The 23292-nt window shown below is 35.3% G+C and overlaps 1 protein-coding gene across 1 annotated transcript; it reads left to right on the top strand.

Moving 5' to 3' along the window:
• The first annotated feature begins 9286 nt into the window (after nucleotides 1-9286).
• lmbrd2a (LMBR1 domain containing 2a) lies at nucleotides 9287-22936 on the top strand. The gene is made up of 18 exons (XM_082171097.1): nucleotides 9287-9421; nucleotides 10278-10529; nucleotides 11150-11247; nucleotides 11412-11510; nucleotides 12594-12761; nucleotides 12869-13079; nucleotides 13166-13240; nucleotides 14264-14377; nucleotides 14681-14864; nucleotides 16724-16905; nucleotides 17345-17478; nucleotides 17575-17680; nucleotides 19727-19824; nucleotides 19925-20028; nucleotides 20996-21042; nucleotides 21143-21251; nucleotides 21369-21468; nucleotides 22020-22936. Exons 2-18 carry the CDS (start codon nucleotides 10356-10358, stop codon nucleotides 22081-22083), a joined length of 2067 nt encoding a protein of 688 aa, XP_082027223.1. The 5' UTR covers nucleotides 9287-9421; nucleotides 10278-10355; the 3' UTR covers nucleotides 22084-22936.
• Nucleotides 22937-23292: the final 356 nt, after the last annotated feature.

Genomic DNA, 23292 nt, shown 5'->3' with positions numbered 1-23292 from the left:
TCTGTTTACGCCAAATTCTGACTCTACCATCTGAATGTCTCAACAGAAATCGAGACTCATCAGACCAGGCAACATTTTTCCAGTCTTCAACTGTCCAATTTTGGTGAGCTCGTGCAAATTGTAGCCTCTTTTTCCTATTTGTAGTGGAGATGAGTGGTACCCGGTGGGGTCTTCTGCTGTTGTAGCCCATCCGCCTCAAGGTTGTGCGTGTTGTGGCTTCACAAATGCTTTGCTGCATACCTCGGTTGTAACGAGTGGTTATTTCAGTCAAAGTTGCTCTTCTATCAGCTTGAATCAGTCGGCCCATTCTCCTCTGACCTCTAGCATCAACAAGGCATTTTCGCCCACAGGACTGCCGCATACTGGATGTTTTTCCCTTTTCACACCATTCTTTGTAAACCCTAGAAATGGTTGTGCGTGAAAATCCCACTAACTGAGCAGATTGTGAAATACTCAGACCGGCCCGTCTGGCACCAACAACCATGCCACGCTCAAAATTGCTTAAATCACCTTTCTTTCCCATTCTGACATTCAGTTTGGAGTTCAGGAGATTGTCTTGACCAGGATCACACCCCTAAATGCATTGAAGCAACTGCCATGTTGTGATTGGTTGATTAGATAATTGCATTAATGAGAAATTGAACAGGTGTTCCTAATAATCCTTTAGGTGAGTGTATATACACACATATATATATACATATATATAATTGTATATAATATATATTTTATCATATAATATGTATCATATTCAATATTATACATCATTATATTTTTAAGAATTATATATAATAAATATAGTTTTACATTTTTGTATCGTTCACCAGGTGAAAATCATAAATCGGATGTCTTATCAATAAGGTCTGTACAACACAAACAGTGTTGGACGAATTACATGCTTAGAGGTTTGCTCGAACTCCCAGGCAACATTACATCCCTTTATTCGTTCTCTGTCCATCCCTTCCAAGTAGACCTTTAAAACCCGTCTACCTCTCTGTTGCATTACAGCATCTCTCTCAGGCCGGTGAGACAGGGTGGGGGTTCCCAGGGGAGAGGGCTGTATTTGGGGCAGGTGATGCGATCCGTTCTCTTCTCTACCCTCCAGAGAACAGAGACAGTGGGAACGCGGGGAGTTGTGGGCCGGCTTTGTGAGGCTATGGCATTGTGCAATGGGGTTCCCAGGATCAAACTTCAATCGTAACCTCCCCATGCTGCTGCACTGTTGTTATGCAGCACTCGCAGGACAAGGAGGCCTAAGTACATTCTCTCTGAATAGAAGGAGGGAAACCAAGGGCCGGACTCACCGAAACACGCTAATGCACTAACTGAATTAAATAAACACGGCTGATCCCAGGTCTGAATACTAGGGTATGCTGTCGATATGATCTCTTAATAAGTCTGTGACTTGTTTGCATTGTCTGTCAGATAACTAGTGCTTATGCATCCGCATCTGCTTGTGCTCAAATATGTGCTATATGAAAAAAATGGACACACAACTCATTATTATGAAACTATTATGAAAAATGATCAAAATAATGAAATAACAAGTCAAGTCAAGTTTATTTGTATAGCGCTTTTCACAATACAGATTGTATCAAAGCAGCTTCACAGTATTAAATTAAAATAATACAACAAAGTTTGTTTCAAGAGGAATTTATTGATTGATAAAATTAAATTAAATATCCCCAAAATATCCCCAACTGAGCAAGCCAAAGGCAACAGTGGCAAGGAACCGAAAAAACTCCATCAAGTGACCTAATGGTGTCCTAAAACTCCATCAGGTGACCTAATGGAGAAAAAAACCTTGGGAGAACCCAGGCTCAGTTGGGGGCCAGTTCTCCTCTGGCATTTATGAGCTAGAGGCCGGATTGTAGTTTGAACTGTAGGATTATATGAATGCCTGGCTGAAGAGATGCGACTTTAATCTAGTTTTAAACTGGGAGAGCGAGTCTGAGCAACGAACAGTATCAGGAAGACTATTCCAGAGTTTTGGAGCCAAATGTGAAAATGCTCTCCCTCCTTTGGTGGTTCTGGATATCCTAGGTATGACCAAAAGCCTTGAATTTAGTGATCTTAAAGAGCGCGATGGATTATAGGGCGATAGAAGATCCGTTAAATAGACTGGAGCTAAGCCGTTTAGGGCTTTATAAGTCAGTAGCAATATCTTATAATTAATACGGAGCTTTATAGGTAACCAATGTAGTGATGATAAAATCGGTGTTATATGATCATATTTTCTTGATCTCGTAAGAACTCTAGCGGCGGCATTTTGGACTAACTGTAGCTTGTTTATTGAGGATGCAGGACAACCAGCTAATAAAGCATTACAGTAATCCAGTCTCGAGGTCATGAATGCATGAACTAACTTTTCTGCATCAGAAACTGATAGCATATTACGTAGCTTAGCAATGTTTCTAAGGTGGAAAAAGGCTGTTTTTGTAACATATGAAATATGATTTTCAAAAGACAGGTTGCAATCGAGTATAACACCCAGGTCTTTTACTGTAGAGGATAAAGTAACAGGACATCCTATGATGTTAAAGTTGTATTGTGCGAGGTTTTGTGGGCGGTTTTTTGAACCGATAAGTATTACCTCTGTCTTGTCTGGATTTAATAAAAGAAAATTACGCGTCATCCAATCTTTTATATCTTTAACACACTCTGTCAATTTGGAAAATTTTGCGTTTTCATCCGGCCGTGATGAAATATATATTTGAGTGTCATCAGCATAACAATGGAAACTAATTCCATGTTTCCTTATAATATTTCCAAGTGGCATCATATATATGGAAAATAACAGAGGGCCTAACACAGATCCCTGCGGCACTCCATAGTTTACTGGAGTTATGATAGATTTTTCTCCATTTAAATAGACAAAATGGTAGCGGTCAGATAGGTATGATTTGAACCAGCTTAATGCTTGTCCTTGAACACCAGTATAATTTTGTAGTCGATCTAAGAGTAATGTGTGATCTATAGTATCGAACGCAGCACTAAGATCAAGTAAAACTAGTATTGAGATACAGCCTTGGTCAGAAGCTAAAAGTAAATCATTTGTGATTTTAACGAGCGCAGTTTCAGTGCTATGATGCGGTCTGAATCCAGACTGAAACTTTTCATAGATCTCATTTTGTTGCAAGAAAGAGCCCAGTTGAGCGGACACCACTTTTTCTAATATTTTAGACATAAATGGAAGATTTGAAATGGGTCTATAATTTGCTAGATTATTATGATCTAATTGTGGTTTCTTAATGAGAGGTTTTATAACTGCCAGTTTAAATGTTCTTGGAACATGACCTAAAGATAAAGACGAGTTAATAATATTGAGGAGAGGCTCTTCCACTACAGGTAACACTTCTTTCAGTAGTTTAGTTGGTATAGGATCTAATAAACATGTTGTTGTTTTAGATGAAGTGATAAGTTTATTTAACTCTTTTTGTTCTATAGTTGTAAAGCACTGTAATTGTTCTTTCGGGGTGATAATTGAAGCTGAATTATAAGGCACGATTGAAGATTGAACGTTTACAATTGTGGTTCTGATGCTTTCTATTTTCTCAGTGAAGAAGTTCATGAAATCATTACTACTGAACTGTAACGGGATATTTTGTTCGGGTGACGTCTGTTTATTTGTTAGTCTAGCCACGGTGTTAAATAAAAACCTTGGATTGTTTTGGTTGTTTTCTATTAGTTTGCGGAGGTGCTCAGCCCTGGCCGCTTTTAGGGCCTTTTTATAACGTGACATACTGTCTTTCCACGCGATTCTAAAGACCTCTAAATTAGTTTGTTTCCATTTACGCTCTAAAATACGGGTTTCTCTCTTTAAAACATGCGTAGTATTGTTATACCATGGTGCTTTATTTTTCTCTCTGACCTTTTTTAATTTAATAGGTGCAACCACATCTAATGTTCTAGAGAGAATGGTGCTCATAGTGCTAGTTAGTTCTTCTAGTTCATCTGTTTGTTTGGGTTCAGGCAGCAGCTGAGACAGATTAGATAAGCAATTTGAGAAATTATCTATGGTGGATGGGAGGATTGTTCTGCCTGGTTGATAACGCGACGCCGCATGACATATTACAGCACAATAACAATGGAATTATGAAACGTATGTGGTGAAGATAAAATGTTAAGCAAATGGAAACGGTCTTATATTTGAGCTTTGTCAAGATTCCAGCAATGCAACTGGACATTTTCTTGAATAAATGTGATGAGGTGCATCCTGGGATGCTTTTTTAAACTATTCAAGGAGCAACATGATTGACACTTGTTGGTTGCTTTCTGGAACAAATCATCAATTTCTAATATTTATTGTTATTATTTAAAGTTATAGTTTTCTAACGAATTTCATATAAACACATTTTATGTTTGTCTACAAAGCTAATCCCAAACATTTGTAAGATCACGAGAAACATAAATTCAGTCAAGCGCGTCCAAACTTTGGGCAAACAGATTACAGTGATGATATGTACATTTAAAGTTATATTATGTAACTTGTGCACTGAAAAAAACAATAAGTGAAATTTACTTAATTTTTCTTCTGCAAGTTTTCGCACGAATATTTTTTAAGTAAAATTTCACATGCATATTTTTAAAGTAAATTTCACATATGGATTTAAGTAAACTCTACTTATCTAAGTTAAGTGAAAGTAACAAAGAAAATAAGTCATTTTAACTTGGCTAGTAAACAGTGCAAAATCAACCTCATTAATAATTATTCAAGGCCCAATGCATGATGGGAACACCAGTATCAGAAAAGTTGAGTAATTTTACTTAATTTTATAACGTTGAAATTTACGCTTTCATTTCTACACGCTTGAATTGAGTACTAATATAGAATGTACTTTTTTTTTTTATTCTTGCCCAACTAACTTTTTCAAGTAAACTGTAGATCTGTAGTATTTACTTCACCACAAAATCATTTTAATCAGTGTGGACTTTTGGTTGTGCTCTGCGGAACTGAATATGGTTCTTTCTCATAATTAAAAAAGAGAGATATAGTTAAACAGTTTAAATGGAAAAGATCTCAAGCTGACTAGCTGAAGACGTTACTGTATCTTTATTCATTAATAGACACGCTAATTCCTTGAAAATAAATTCCAGCACAGCGTTACAACAACCATAAGGAAATTAGCTTATAAAAAAATAAAATAAAATAAAAACTTCATGTATTTTGCAGAAGAACATTGTTTTGGTTGTGCTTGTGTGGATGAATATGGTTATCCGACTGCTCATAAAACATTCACTACTAAGCTTAAGAGACAAAACCAGTTTAGATAGAAAGGATCTCAAGCTGACTAGCTGAAGACATCTTTACCCGTTAATAGACACGTTACTTCCTTGAAATTAAATTCCAGCACAGCGTTACAACAACCATAATGAAATGAGCCTTCACAATAGATAATGCTTTACAGTGAACTCTGTTAGAGAGCTACATATGGTAATTTATGTGTTCAATTAAACACCTTACTCTACTGTTGAGTAATAAAAACGCCATCATCTCTGCGTCACTTTTACAACGTTTCAAATTCGTCAGTTCTCTCGTCTCCGTAAAGCCAAGCCAATGTTGATTCTTGTTTTATTACGAGCTCTGTCTCGCTCTCCTTTTGCCAGCAGACTCTCCTCTGTTCGGCGTTTGTTTAAAACAGATGCACATAATAATTTGTAAGACAAAAACACATTTTGGAAGAAGCATTGATAATATTATCAATTTTAAATAAATAAAAAAGTTACATAGTGTACCTTTTAAATAATCTGTCAGTCATAATCTTACAGCTGACACACAGTCAGAGTTTTCTGGGTGTGTTTCACAAAAGTGGCTTGACTTTTTGTTCTTAAAGTCACTGATTTCTTCCCTTTTCTATTTTAGCCTTTACTTTCAGTTTTGTAAGTTTCATTTATCCTTAAACTCCATTCTGTGGTGTTTGTGGAAAAAGGGATAGTTCACCCAAAAATGAAAATCCTGACATCATTGACTCACCCTCAAGTTGTTTTAAACCTGTATGAGTTACAAAAAGTACTAAGTAGAAATGAATAAAAACTAAAACTGAAATGAAAATAAATGAAACCTAAATAGTAATATTTAATCAAATAATAATAAAAATGACAAAAGCGAAATTACGTTTAAATTGGAAATATGACATTAAAATATAATTCACAATATTAATATGAATAAAAAATTAGGAATGTTGCCATGGCAACTAACTGTTGAAGCACTAAATGGAAATAAATCAAAGCTAAAAACGGACTAAAACTAAAGTTAATTCAAACTCAAAGTATTATTAAAATCTACAATAATATAGCCTAAATAAAATAATTAATACTGCACTGCACAATTTGCATGCAAATTCATTTAGAACAGCTGGACATGTTTAGCTTAATAATGTCTAAAGCAGTTGAAAGTAACTGAGGTAAAGCACTCGTCTGGCTGGGTTTGTTGGTGGTTATTGTGTGGTTTGTTCTACACTTTGTGATCGGTCTGGCTGGAGCCAAGGGAAGAATCAGGATCAGTTTGCCACAGCTTTTGTGCGCTGCATGTTTTAGGTTTCTCTCTCTAACAAGAGTGCAATAGCGGATGCCTTCACTTTTTAAATGATGTGGTTTGACGTATTTAATGAGCCAAGATTAACAATAGCAGTTTATAATGGAGAGAATATAAAAGGCTGCTGGTGTAACAATAGCACTTTATGGATCTTCTCAGGCATCTGATTTCTTTGTTATTCATCAGAGTACAGCATGAGACGGCCTGAAATCCAGCCGTGGGAAGGACAAAACTAATTACATGGTGAATGGTTTCTAAGTCACTGTAGAGTTTGAACATGAAACAAATCACTTTTAAAATAAAAAAAAGACATGCACGACAACTAAATGTAATTGTGCACGTTCAATTGGGACAAAAGCAAAATGCTAAAAGGCGCCCCCTGGTGGACAAAACAGGCAATCGCGTCCAAACTTTAGTGATGAAATGTGCACTCGGTATTTAGCACAAATATCGCCGCCTGGTGGACAAACAGTTAACCAGCAGAAAAAAATATCTCGACTTAATTATCACGGTTTTGGTCTAAATGCTTTTGCTTAAATGCGTTAAATCAATTGAAAATCAGCCAACAAATTTTCATCATACGTTTTCATCCTATAGTGATAAAAAAAAGCATTATATTCTCTTATAAAATAATATATTCTATTCACACACACACACACATTTTACATTAATATGAATACATTGAAAGACAATTTATAAAAATAAAAATATTAAACATTGTGGTTGTTAATGAGAGGCAATATAAATAAACAAAATTATTATTTTAAATATGATATATATATATATATATATATATATATATATATATATATATCATATTTAAATATTTATATATATATATTTATAAAAATAAAAATAATATATAAATTAAGAAATGTATAAATACAAATGTATTTTATTAAAGCATTGAGGTTGTTTATGAGTGCCAATATTTTATATTTATTATATATATATATATTAATTATTATATATAAATAAATAAAAATTAAGAAGAAAAATTAAGAAGAAATTAAAGCCATATATATATATAGGCCTATATGTTATTTTTTTTTTATTTTTTTTATTACATGTTTGAGTATGGTTGTTGTGTATATATAGTCTCTCTCTCTCTCTCTCTCTCTCTCTCTCTCTCTCTCTTTATATATATATATATATATGTATACAGTTAAGAAATAAATGTAACAATATATTACACAATTATGTTCATATCTAGTGCACAGCTGGAATAGACAAAAAAAGAAGAAAAGAGAAGCCCAAAGATAAGAGAGTTTTTGTTTGCGTCATTTATGGTAATCATTTTTACTATAAATTTTTAGGCTATAATTCTAAAGCATGTATATGCAGCCTCAGTATTTTTTCATAAGGGAAAATAAACTGCAGAATAGATAAAAATGGAAAACAATAAATTGCTGATAATAATATGATGACTTTGCCATATAGCCTACACCGTAATCCAGTGAGCTTAAAGGGTTTAAGATCAGAGGCTCAGATGGCTTTAACATCCACACACACCTGTTAACTGTGGCGATCCGACTCTCTCCTTCCCGCTTGTGTGGCAGTGAGTGCATGGACGTACTGAACCTCCAGCATGAGCGTTCAGGCCTGGCTCCAGTCTGCTGATGTGCTGGTCTCTCTGCTGCTCGACTCTATGGGGAACACGGACTACATGGAGGACTGGGATCTGTGTCTGAGATTACTGGAGAATCTGAGTTTGGATCTGCTCGGTCAGGTGCAGTGTTTGCTGGAGGACCGAGTGGTGTGTGCTCAGTTCCTGGGCTCGCTGTGGGCAGACGATCTCTCGGCCTGGGCTTTCCTCAACATCTAGACCTTCATGTTACTTCTACAAAGCAACGGAGAACAATGTTCCAGAGGATTTCAATGCAGCAAAGCGTTCTGACGGACTCTTCTCTGATTTCATCATATTCTGCTCAACTTCATTCACAAATAGGGCCTAAAGTCGGGAAAAAAAGGTACAAAAGCTGTCACTGGGACAGTGCCCTTCAAAGGGGGTCTAATATCATATAGGTACTATGTACACTTTTAGGGCCAATATGTACCTTTGAGGGACTAATATGCACTCTTTAGGTACAAAGGTGTGCCTTTTGAAACGGTCCCGCCACAGTGACAGCTTTTGTACCTTTTTTTCTGAGAGTGCAAGAAAAGTTTGCACTTGGTTCATGTAACTGTTCGAGTTGTAGACTCTTTATTGGCATCTGACAATCAACTCTATATATAATTTCTTTGATTAATGGTGACATTTAATTTCTTCTAACACTGTAATGGTTGTATATTCCACATAAACACAGTATTATGAAATATAAATGAACTGAGGGACCTTTAATCTTGTGTTTATGTTGTTAGTAAAACAAAAATTTACTTCACAAAACTGTAAACAAAAAGAATTCAGTAGATTATATGAAATACAAATAAACTGAAGGGCCTTTAATCACCATGTGTTTTATGTTACTAAAACTAAAGCTATACTTCACATCACTTCACTTTTTTTTTTTTTACCAATGGAGCTAAATCAATGTAAACACAGCATGATATATTAAATAAACATAGGGACATTTAATCGTTTCCATGTTTTTAAAACTAAAATTTAAATCACGAAATTATTCATAAAATGTCATTTAATGTAAACACAGTAATATGAAACGGTATGAAATGTATTTTACAAAATTGTATATAAACCTTTGAAAAACTACATTTCCCACAATGCATCACGAGAACCGGAAGCGCATCACTGCTCAGTTACGTGACACGTCAAGAGGTTCTACTGTACACAAAAATATCACGGACAGCTTTATTTCTGTCACGAGATGTGATCATTCACTCAACGGACCTTCGCTCTTTCTTCAGATATCGTCCGGACAGTCTGGTTAACTCGTAAGTTTCTGTCCATGTCTTTCTAATGTTTTATTGACGGTCAGAGAATGAGTTGTAACGGAAAAGTCCTCCGATAGCTGTGACAGAACACAAGCTTTTTGACTCTGTACTGTTAATTACGCAATGATTGACGTGTCTTGAAATACATTTAGCGACCGGTAATGTTAGGTATTCAAACTTAACGAAGTCATTTCAAACACGATATTACAACGGTACTACCATTCAATAGTTTAGCACCAGTTTTAATTGGGTTTCTGATACTTTCTATTTTTTTTTCACCTTTATTTTCTTTGTATTAGTGTTTAGTTAATAATTTAGTGTAAACATTGATTATTTAATGAATAGAATTGAACGTCTTTGAATTATTATTTTTATTGTTTACATCATTTTAATATTCCACGTTTACTGTTAATCGATTTAACAGTAATACGTTTTTGTTCCATTGCTTAAATGTGTGTGTGTGTATATTAATCACTGTATATATATATATATCATTTAAGTAATGGAAACATTAAATGTACATAATAAAATGACAAATTATTTGAAATAATTGATTTTTATTTGATAATTTTAATTAATTTCATATTTTATTTTAGCATATTTCACTCATATTTTATTTGCTAAAAAGAATTTATTTGTGTAACTATATATATATATATATATATATATATATATATAAATATATATATATATAATATGCATTATTATACATTTAAAAATTTGGGGGTAAAAATATTTGCTGGGAATTTCTTTGCAAGATTCACCCTGTTTGTTTCATTGGCTTTGATTACAATGTTCATAATGTCAATATTAGATGTTCGTTATGAATCTTGATAAAGTTTCTCTATCCAAACAGTGCTTGTGTTGATGGCGAGTCTTGTGCCAGTCTGACGGGTTACATGTGAGAGAGAGAGAGAGAGAGAGATCAGTCGGGATGAGTGGCGTGGCGCTCGCGCTGGAGGTGGTGGTGGTGTTCTTCCTCGCGCTCTTCTTGCTGCACCGCTATGGAGACTTTCACAAGCAGCATCGGATGGTCCTGTTCGCCACCCTCCTCGCCTGGTTCCTGTGCTTCCTCATCGTCTTCATCCTTCCGCTGGACGTCAGCACGGTGAGACCTCCTGGAAGCAGTTACAGTACCATACTACACTAGTCAACATCTGAAGTGGATCAAAACCTTTCATCAAAGTTATACATGAATTACAACAATACCCGTTCTTGTCTAAGGGCGACTTCAAAATGTTGACTACTGTAGTTAGGAGTGTTGTGGTTTAGTAGTTGGAAACTGAAAGGTTGCAGCCAGGTCCATAAACATAAGAAGTGTTCTCAGTATGGATAAAGTGTGTGCTAAATGCAGTCATGGGAAATTCATAAATGTTTTTACAAAAATGCTTTTTTGTGCAATCTTTATGACATTATAGTTAAAATGATTATGCAATATAACTGAAAATTTAATGGAAAGCAAAGAAAATTATGTAAACTCTCTTTACAACTCTGTAAATGACAAATTCATAATGAGTAGAGTTAGACCGATGTTTACATTTATTATTAAGGCATTTAACATATGCTGTTATCTAGAGCCATTTACAAAACATGCTTTATTGTATGCATGACTGACATGATCAACAGATGGCAAGCATGCAATACAGGACATTTCCTGCGGGGAAAAGAAGCACTAACAAAACAAAAATCTGTTGTATTCTCAACGCTTGTTTCCTTGTGCATCTGCAGACCATATATAACCAGTGTGAGATTGATAGTGTCCACCTGATGCCGAGCAACATGCAACGTGATAATTCCTCCAACACTTCGGTATTTCCGACACAAAGGTAAAGAGTGCTTTGGTCTAATGAACAGCTCTAGGAAGAAATAAAGCCTTGAAATTTGTTTAAACACTGTTAAATTGTGCCAAGACTTTTATGTTTAGTTAACACGCTTGAATATGGTTATACATTAACTTTATCCACATCACCTCACCTTCTCCTGATTATAGGGTCGCAAAGTCTTGCCATAAGCCGTGGAGTTACATCCCAGATGGGATTCTTCCCGTGTTTTGGAGGGTGGTGTACTGGACGTCACAGTTCCTGACATGGTGCGAGAGATATTATGTCATTCCTGTGTTTCTTTACAGTGAAGGTCAACAGTGGGGTTCTGGAAATAAACATCTTTTCAAGACAGATCTACTATGAGATCTGATATTGTTAAATGTTTTTAGCTGCAATGCAATATTTTCGCTCAGTTAAAAAAATAAGTTTAAACCCTCTGGTACTGTTCGGTCATCTTTGACCAAAATATATATTTTTTTTTTTTTTTACTTCATCGGAATGGTTTTAAACTTGGTAAAGGTTTTGGCGCTTGCTATGTGAACACAAAATCATGGACATGATTCAAAAAGGTTAATGGTCCTGAAAAAAAGTCTTAAATTAAAGTTTGTGCTCCAAAGCATTAAAGATTTATGACAGTTAAATTGGAAATTTTATTTTTTTAGATCCATGCTCAAAAAGTGAATAAATGGATTATAACCACTACATAAATGTAATTTAGTACCATTTCATTGTTTGGTACTTTAATTGTTCATCATTTCATTGAAATAAAAGAAAAAAATTCTGCAATTTTTGACGGATACGAGAACAGTACCAGAAATGGACATTACATCAAATAAGCTCAGCAGTAAAATCCCACTCTCTTGAAGCATTGCAAATCATGCAGTCGAGTATACAACATAATATATGTAATACTTGTATATATTTAAATATTCTGCAATAAACATATTGCAAAAAAATTTCATTTTATTAATTTTTTTTAATGACTACAGTCATTAATTTGGTATTATACTAATACTATATATATATATATATATATATATTTTTTTTTTTATTTTTTATTTTTTTTTATTATTTAATTTAATTTAATTTTTTTTTTTTGGCAATGCTTAATGGAATGAGTACTTCATACCCACAACAACACAAATGTCCCCATTTAAAGAAATACTTCTGAAACCAAGGCAGCTGAAAAAATTGGGTTGCGGTCCATATAACTACACCACTTACAGACCAGTAGCATGAGTGATGTTAAATCATTTCTATTTTAAGACACTTTTTTGTAATTACAAATTCAATGACATAAGCATAAAGGATTTGATAAATGTTCTAACATCTTGTTCCCGTGTGCGCAGGCTTTTGATTCCCTTCATGCAGTCGTATGCACGCTCAGGAGGTTTCTCCATCTCTGGGAAAATAAAAACAGCCCTGATAGAAAACGCCATTTATTATGGCACATACCTGCTTATCTTCTGCTCCCTGCTCATCTACGTCGCCGTCACTCCGAAGTGGCACCTCTCCTGGTTAGTGTTACGCCCTCTTCTTTCCCCTTCAGCCAATCACAATACTCCTTTCATTTGTAGACCAATGCACATCTCACTTCCCTAGCTGACACATTTAACCTATATAGGTCTGACTTGCGGACGATTGGCATTACCGCCGCCAACACCTGGGGGCTGTTCCTGCTGGTGTTGTTGCTGGGATACGGCCTGGTGGAAATCCCGCGCTCCTATTGGAGGGCATCGTGCCACGGACAGCTGTTGGCAAAGACGTACTTTAAAGCAGCGAAACTGATGACGGAAAAAGCAGACGCCGAAGAAAACCTGGAAGATGTTATGGAGGTGAGGGATTGTCATTTCTTTGATCAAAGTTCATGCATTGTCTTATCAAAAAATAAATGCACACTTAAATGTCCACTCTTTTGCAGGATGTCAGAACGGTTAATGAAACTATCAAATACAACCATCCTCTACGCAAATGCATTGACACTATTCTGAGAAAGGTAAGTTTCATGTAATCTTCATCCTACTGATTGTGCATATGTAAATATGTGGTGGTTCCCAAATGACAGGCTATACACTATGCACTCAAACAAGTGGTGAATGAATTTAATATAGGTTATTTTATCATTCAACATCTGAGTCTGATGCCCCTCCCGCTTCGCTACGTAATAGAGAGCCTAAGTCCCTCCCCTCCGCTTCCGGACCTTATTTCGGAAAAAATATGTATGGTAGTCAATGGCAAGAGACAACATATATTTTTATTCCGTCTGAACTGTGCCCTGAATTACACATATGATGTTTGTCAATTAAAAAGATAACTATGAAAGTCAAGAAAGTCGCAGTTTGTCATAAAACAGAAGAGTAACATTTAGTTTTATGTGAAAATCGCTCAATGAACTACATCTCTCGTCTCGCACTATGTACGTATGTGTGCAGTCTGGTACAAAACACTCAGGCATGACGGCGTAACGTTACGATTATAACTTAAGTCTTATAACGTAAGACTATAGAAAAAATGATAGACGTTAGCTTCAGTAAAGTTAGCTTCATTCATTGAGAGAAAAAGTATGACATCACATGTGCGCCTTTTGGGTTTGTAGTCTTTGTAATTACGTATTTTCACAGTCTTATACCTCAACAGTTTTACATCAAACTGCGACTTTCTTGACTTTAAAATGGATCTTTTAAATTGACAAACATCATATGTGTAATTCAGGGCACAATTCAAACGAGATCAAAATATTTGTTGTCTCTCGCCATTGACTACCATACAATATTTTTCCGAAATAAGGTCCCATGATCGTCCACCGGAAGGGGAGGGACTTAGGCTCTCTATTAAAGCTGTGACAATTGAGTGCATGAAGTGTATAACATAACACACTTAGTTTTTGGGTATTTAAAGTGCACTTTGCACTATTAAACTCTACTCACACTATTTATACTACAAAACATCATAGAATTGTGCACAAGTACGCAAATTGTGATGCACCTATGGAGTAGTAATACCCTCACATCTTTCTCAGTGTCCTGTAGAATACCAGGAAAAGATGGGCAGAAACATGGACGATTATGAGGACTTTGATGACAAAGGAAACCCTTATCCTAGTAAAAATAGTTTAGTCAAACTACATAAAAAGGTAATAAAAACACTGCAGCTATATAGAATATTAATATAAAGCAAATTCACTTATGTTTATTATTTATAAATAATATAAATATTACTTACAATTTTTGTCACTTTTAATATTTAAAATCTAATTTAATTTTAATATTAAATGCATTTAAAATTGTACATTTAAGTTGTAAAATGTCAAATTGTATTATTTCATAAATATAATTATAAATGTAAATATAAAATGAAATATTTTGTATTTTTTAAATGTATTTATATTCAAATATCATGATTGAGACTTCTGCATTGTATTGATATCTCCCGTCAGGTGATCTATGCTGTTCAGAGGCATAACCGCACACATGTCCAGTGGCAGATTCTATTGGACGAGGCTTTTCACTTAGAGGACGTGGCCAAAAATGAGACGAGCTTGACCCACCAGTTCATTCACAGCTTCCCCTCTGCAGAACCGCCTGGATGGATCAGCAAGTACCTGTACACGCCCAGTGTGGGTGAGGAAACCTGTGAACACATTCCCTCTCTTTTGTAGTCGAAAATACCTTTCTGCTCTTACTACAATAACACCTTTATGAGAGAAACAGAGATCTGCAATTCAACAGAGTAAAGGCTCATTCACAGTGAGCACGCCAACAAACAAAACTTTAAAACAATGCATTCCTGACAAACAATGTAGCAGGACATGCTTTTGAGTCTCTCTTATGATTTTAGAAGTCCTCAGAAGGACTTCTGAGCTGTACTAGGTTTAGGAGATACGTTTAATGTTACAATGCTTTGTGAATTACTCTTAGATGAAAAATGTACCAGTCCTAAAATTAGGTGCGACATGCCCCTGAATTTCCACATTAGGAATAACTTTTAGCCTGAAGATTTTTTGTGAAGATGGTCTATAGCCCTATTCGGACGGGATTTACTTTACAAGGGTAGATGGAGTAATGTAATTTTACCACAGGACGTCTGTAATATTAATGGCCAATTCGCACAGGATAAGATATCTCAGTAAAACTAGCAGAAGAGGGAGAGTAACTCGATTTGTGCATCGCCGTCCCCCTCCTGTCGTCATGTGCGTATTACGTTGCTTCCTAATATCACGTGTGCAAACGCATATAACCTATATTTATATATATATATATAAAACAATTAGGTCCGGTCGAACAATGTATTGATTAACTTCAGATTGGATTGTGTTGGTAACAGGCACTTACCTAACGCTAAAAGATGTTTCGTGCCTCTAACAAGTGCTTTCGATCTTCTTTCTGATCTGAATGGTGTGTGGAAACACTTGAGTTTTGCCACAGACTCGTCCCAGCGTCTAGAACGCAACTGAATGCTTTTTCAATACTTGAAAAACTGTGGAAAACTACTTTTAATCAGGAAATGACGACATATTTACAGCGGGTCTATTCGCACGGGATTAGTATAACCTGAGGTCATTTTTCCGGACCTTTTTACTGAAGGTAGAAGTCGCCGTAATCTTTACTGGCATTTTCCGTAATGATCACTGAGATGCACATTCGGACAGGACTAAAATCACAGAGAAGCTCTGGTGATAATGACTTTACCCCACCTCTCCATATTAAACTAGTCCCGTCCGAATAGAGCTTAAAATATACATCTTATTACCTTTATCACCGTTTAATTGATGCCTACAACTGTGTTTGCTCATCTGTTTCATCAAGGCAAGCTTTACCTATGTGGTTTCTGCAGCTCGATGATTTTTAAAAAATCGTAAAATATATAGTGTCAGAAACCACCCTGATAAAGCTTGCGTTGATGAAACAGATAAGTGGATTTTTTATAAAACCAGACTTCCTCAAAAACAAGTTTAGCAAGATTGCAATATTTGTGGAACAGTTTTTTTTTTTGGCCAAATGCCAATGGAAATATTAATAGTTTTCTTATCAAATGTCAATCCACTTTGAAAAGACTCTCTATAGTATGTATGTTTGGAATGGTTGGTTTCATTTCAGCACACATATGACTATTGTCCACGGTCCACCTACCCGTGACCAGCACAAAGAGAAATTCTGGGTGTTGAAATGCGGTTGCTAAGTTGTTCTCAAAGGCTCGGACCCCTCCGTCAATGGAGGTCTATGGGACTTTTGCCTGTTTTGTAATCCAAGTATGATCGCTTACAGAACAGAACACCTTTCATCAACAAGCCGCACAGTTTGAGATGTCATTCATATGTCAGAGCGCACACATTGCACAGTAAAGTTTTATTTTTAGGGTTAAGGATTTGTTCAAATCGCTAACCTTAAGTAATGAATGCTATCATAAGCTATGATATTGAGTCAAAGGAGCAGTTTGTATTGGTAATAACCTCATGCATCTCTCTCTCTCTGTCCTGTAGAGTGGTACTGGGAGTGTGTTTTCAGGCGCTGGTGTTATCGCGTGCTGGCTGTGCTTTTATGCCTGTTCTCTGCAGCCGTGGTCTGGTCTGAATGCACCTTCTTCAGCACACAGCCCGTTCTGTCTCTCTTCGCTGTCTTCATCCAGCTCGCAGAGAGAGACTACAACTACGTTTACATAGAGGTGAGGAACACAAGCACAATTACACATCTGCACACAGCCAATCAGAAAGCTGCGTACTTCCGCCAACACGGCTGAGAAATGCGTGAAATGAACTTTTTGCCACATGCATCAAAACGTATATTTTCTTTTATGTATGATTCCAAGTGTAAAAAAAAACACACATTTGGTTTACACTGCAAGTGACTTGAATCAAATTAAATCAACAGAATCAAATCATTAATCACAATTATTTGTATGACAATTAATCATCAGCACAAAATTCATAATCGTGACAGGTCTACGTGGTGGTAATACGTTTTGTACTTAAAGTCAAAATTTACTTGCATAAAGTCACATTAATATGTAAACCAACATGACTTGGGAATTATTGGTGAAAAGTGGTTGATGAGGTTAAAAAAAACTACAACCTATACATTGTTATTTTGTGTTTGTCCTCTAGATGGCGTGTTTTGTCACCATATTCTTCTTGTGTTACTGCGTGTACTCCACTGTGTTCCGGATCCGAGTCTTTAACTATTATTACCTGGCCCCTCACCACCAGACGGACGCCTACAGCCTGCAGTTCAGCGGCATGTACGAAACACCACGTGACTGTTACAAAAACCATCTCGGGTTGTTTTGATCTGTTGCCGTATCTGTATTCAGCATTTCATTCTGATTGATGTGCAGGTTGTTTTGTCGTTTGACGCCTCCGCTGTGTCTGAACTTTCTGGGTGTGATTCACATGGACTCCACCATCTCCCATCAGAAGAGACAGCAGACAGCATACAATTCAGTGAGTCACACACCACTCTCACACTAAAATACGATCACACATCTATATAACTAGCATGTAAGACTTTAATTGGCTGGATTATATTACTATAATAATATTCTTTTATTCAAAGTATATCTTCATGACATGATAGATTTATTTAAATGTATGCATATAACAATACTTGGTAATAAACAACATTTACTTTATTTTACTACATTTAAATTAAACTTTAATTTACTAAAAATGCAATGACCACTTATATGAACACTTTTTTATTGATGAATTGAATTTGAGTTTTGAACTGGAATTTTCTTGAATTCTTTTCTTTGAATGATTTTTTTCAAATATCTTTGTCTTGAGAGTCTAATGTCTATAATGAAAACTAATTGGCATACATTACATAAAGCATATTAAAATCAGAGCATTCATTTGCGATTAACTTGAGATCAATAATGAATATTATTTTCATCATGCATTTATATGCAATCCCTGCAAACAATTTATTGAAAAGACAAAAGATGAAGGCGCCATATTGCATTTTTTGCAAATAATCATATTTATGGTTATAGGGATCTCCCAGTCACGTGACCCCTAGCCGCGTGTCAGCCATTTTGACGGAATACTATTGCACAAGCGCACATACATGAGAATGCGGATTATCACGTTTTATGGCTGCGAATTGATTAAAATAATGAATAATGGTCACGGTATACTATTAATTATCTTGAGCCTGCTGAAATGTTACTATAAATATATTTTCTTTCCAACTGTGCAATCTTAATAATAAATCGGCTAAATATATTTATCCACTAAGCTGCAGCAGTCCTATGCTCGTCTTCCCATTACGTTTTTTTTCTCTTTCTGACATTTCATACCTGTTGTTACATTTTTTTAATTAAATTGACTATAAAAAAGATTGCTTGTGTGTGCTGGTGTTCATTCCAGTCTTTTAAAATAGTTGAATGAATGAATGCTCGCGAGGTGCCTGCATGTAACGATTTTAAATAGACTAACGTTAGGCTATTTAATCAATAACACAGGGTAGAGGAGAACGACAGTCAACTACTTTGAATATTATAGCATTTTGGGCATAAACATGTAAATAGTGAAAAGACTGACATTGAAAAATGACACAGAATGATTAAAATGTAATATTTAAATATTTAATCCAAATAAATAAATGTTCGTGGTTCGCACTGATGTTATTCATTTGTTCTCACACACTTCAGCGTCGCGGTCACTGGCCACTATCTATTATTAGCGCAGCGGCCGTCAGCTAACTCTTCACGTCAGGTCATCATAAAAAGAAATATACAAGAGGAAGATCAAATAATTAGGAATCATAGATCCATATGAAGCACCACGAGTTCTTTTTACAGGCATTAAATGTGTAGAAAAACTTCCTGACATTGAGTTCGGTGACATTTACAGCTACCTTATTCACTTCCCATCACGCTATACCGGAGCTTCATTAAAAGCAAATAACAGTTAAAAGCTTAGCAGGCTATCGGTATCACGAGTCCGGATGGGTCAGCAACTCTTTGATTTGGACGCCAGCGGGGAAGGATTTTTCAATCATCACCGCAAAGGTTGGTCAATAGATGAATATTTCGCGACGAGCTGTATTATCACCAGCGGTTTAGCATTTTTCTATTCCGTCAAGATGGCTGCTCCAAATGGCGTGACGTCACGCGGGACGTCCCTATACACCATGTATGATAACCATATGATTATTTGCTAAAAATGCAATATGGTGATCTGGTTAGCACATTTATTGATGTTGCAAACAAAATACAGAATTTGTGTTTTTAATTGGAATTGTCAAATGACTATTTTTGCTACTGTGCTTTAAATCAGAGACACCATTAAAATATCTTTGTCTAATTTGTCCATAGGAAAATTAATTGGCCATATAAAAAGCGTATTAAAATCACAGCATTAATGATGTTGCTTAATTTTATGTCATATTTTATATCATGTACACTCAGTAAATCACCCAGCCGTATTGATACTTACGGCCACATCACTTCAAAATCTTTCTCTCTCTCTCTATGACTATGATAGATAATGGGATCCATGCAGGTCCTGTCATTCATCGCTAATGGATTTTATATTTATTATCCTATGCTCATCGTTTTGCTCTGCATTGCAACTTACTTCAGGTAAGATGTAACTCCATCAAATATTTAGCTTTAAAATATTCTAGAGACTGTTGTTGTTGGAAGGCTGTTAACTCTTTGTTTTTCCTCTTGTTCATTCTAGTCTGGGCACACGCTGTCTGAATTTGCTGGGCTTCCAGCAGTTTATGGGTGAGAATGATCTGACCTCTGACCTGGTGGACGAGGGGAGAGAACTCATCCGGAGAGGTACTATAGACCAAATTCAAAACTGGTCCAAATCTATGTTAGTCCAAACCTAATTGATAGAATAGTTTTAGCAGATATACACAAATTACATTTATTTTTATTTTTGTATTATTATTTGATGTAATCGCAACAGTCAAAGAAGGACTGGATGATATTGCTAGATTCTATATATCAATATTTTATTCAAAGTATATTTTCAATCAGAATATAATTAATTAGATTTTTTTCAATCAATCAAAAATCAAATCGGACTTTTTCAATCTGAATAGAATTAAAATGTTATGCTTTTAAAATGTACAGTCTTAGACCTATTGCAATTAGAGCGAATTCTAATATATATATACACACACACACTACCATTCAAAAGGTCAGTAAGATTTTTTTTTTCTTTCAAAAAATAAATTAATACTTTTATTCAGCAAGGATGCGTTAAATTGATCAAAAGTGACAGTAAAGACATTAATAATGTTATACGTCCAAAAATTATATTTCAAATAAATGCTGTTCTTTTGTACTTTCTATTCATCACAGAATCCTTAAAAAAAAAAAATAATCACGGTTTCCACAAAAATATTAACCAGCACGATTTCTGAAGGATCATGTGACACTGAAGACTGGATTAATGATGCTGAAAATTCAGCTTTGATAACAGGAAAAAATTGTGAGGAATAAATATTAAAATAGAAAAGTTATTTTGAAAAGTAATAATATTTTGAAAAAAATCTGTTTTTACTGTATTATTGATCAAATATGCACCCTCTGTGAACATGAAACTTCTTTCCAAAACCTTACAAATCTCGCCGACCACAAACTTTTGAAAAATAGTGTATATAAATACAAAATAACGATAATGTATTTATATTTGTAAATTATATAAAATAAAATAAAAATTGCCAAATATTACAAGTTATGTCATGTTATAATTTCATTGTTCTTAAAACGCTCTAAACGTTGCTCTTGTTTTCAGAAAAAAGAAAACGTCAGAGAACAGAGGACGGCGAGACCAGACGGAGAGTGAGTTTGTTTCTGCCTAAACTGCCTCACATTTAATGATGAGGATAGATTACAGTACTGTACCTGTCTGAATCCCGTTCATCACGTCTCTGTCTGTCAGGAATGGAGGGAACGCTACAGTGATCAGAGGGAGAGATATGGCGGGAGGAGCAGAAGTGCGTACTCTGAGCTGAAGGAGACGGACGGCTCCAGCACTGACACTGGCAGAGGTGAGGACAGATTCACGCTGTTAGTCTTACTGATAATACTCTAGCTTTGAGTTTTTGGTCAGATGTGATGAAGAGCATTTGGTTTGTGTGTGTGTGTGTGTGTATGTGTGTGTGCAGCTCAGTCTCGTAGAGATCGAAACGACAAGGCTGAATTACTACAAGACGTTGAACCGTTGGACTTCACTGGAGAAGAACAGCTGGAAACGGATAACAGGAGGTCTGTATTAATACATTATATCTCATAACATAAACATACTTTCAGTCATGGAAACTAATAGCATAAGCTTGAGAATATTGTTTTTCTTATGCATTTTTATGCTGTGTTTCAGAACACTTTTATTAAAGACTAAATGTTATATTTAGTTATATATTTAAGGATTATTGAATATTTATTTTGTTCTTTATTCATACAACACTTCTTACCCATGTAAAAGAGAAAGTAAATCTCTCTAAATACATATATGTACTTATGTTAAATATTAAATACAATAATTATTTAATATTACATACATTAATTGTGTGATGACATTGTGTAAACGTTCAGGGATTTTGATTTGATTTACATCACTCACTGACACTTTTACAGAAAGTAATTTGAAAATGATGAACAAGCTATTTATCATAAGAGCCAATGGTATTTGCCGCACACAATGACACATTTCAAGTGTAAGATATAAAAAGAAACTATTGGGACATTAGGCATTTTGAAGGTTTTCATTGAAGAACATGTAGTTCTTGTTGTAAATGGATGTCATCATCTCTCTGTAGGTACGCTGGAGGACATTACCTCGCGACCTCTGCGTCCCGTAGCCGCATCTTTGATGATGTATGAGGACAAGGAGAACAATAAAGGGAAACTGTTTGCACTTTTTAATCTTCACACTCTTCCTGAAGTGTCCAGTGAGGGACTGCAGCTTTAACGCTTCTGTGTCTCTTTGTACTGAATGTGTTTTCTGTGTGTGTGTGTGTTGCTCTTACCTCCCATTGTCCCTTTTACTTCCAGATGAAGCCAAAATAGCAAACCCCACATACTGTACACATGTGTAGTGCACTGAAGGTACAGCATCTTCACAGCAGTGACGGTTGGTGTTCACGCAGAGGAACATTATTATTATCTGGCTGAAAAAGGGAAGAAAAAGTGTCACGTTAGTTCTCTATAGAATCCTAATTTGAAGTTTAAAGGTTCTAGTCAAAGAGTTTATTTAAGGTTCATTACACTTCATACTCTGAACTTTCACCCTCAGGATGAGAACTTCTTTGACCAGTAAATCACCAACAGGAAACACTTCTGTCTTTTGTTTGAGTATTTTGATTAACCGTTTATTATTTAACAGATCACACTTTAAAGTTACAGAAGAAAATATGAAGAATATGTCTCATTTTGGTTATTCATCTCGTGTTTTGTACTGTAAACTTCAAATCTCTTTGATCAAAAAGTGAATGCATATAACATGAATGCTGTTTTACTTTTTCAATTATGTTCTATTTATTATAAATGTCTCTGAATTAATATTAAATTACTGCTCAGAGCTACTGAAATTTTGAAGGACAATTTAATGTGCTTTTTTTTTTTTTGGATGACACAAATAAATCTGTATAGCAGCAGTTTTTTTTTTTTTTTTTTTTTTTGTTCTTGTTTTTTTTAATTTCCTCAATACCTCAAATAAATATTCCTGAGATTTTAATTACCTTTCAATTTTGTATTACTGAATGAGAAAAGTCGTCTTGATATTTTAATGCTGCTCAATGGCAGATTTAAGTGCTTTTAAAGAACATTTAAAATGGCCATCTATGGTCTCATCATGCAGCTCGCACCCATAATTCAGAGTTAGAGCTAAAAAGGATTAGTTTTTTTTATGCCATTTCTGTTTTTGTGCTGTCTCTGACATTCAAAACCTCATGTGCTTCACACAACACTGTAGCAAAGTCCCTTTACCACCACAGGGCTCTAAAATAATCAGATTTGAAGCAATATATGGGTATTTATCTAATTTATTATTTAGTCAACTGGATGTTTCTCTACATTATGTTCTATTATGAG

Source organism: Leuciscus leuciscus, assembly GCF_965113295.1.
Source record: "Leuciscus leuciscus genome assembly, chromosome: 5".
Classification (NCBI taxonomy): Eukaryota; Metazoa; Chordata; class Actinopteri; order Cypriniformes; family Leuciscidae; genus Leuciscus; species Leuciscus leuciscus.
Note: the sequence above shows the minus strand (reverse complement) of the source record. Positions and strands in the feature narration are given on the sequence as shown.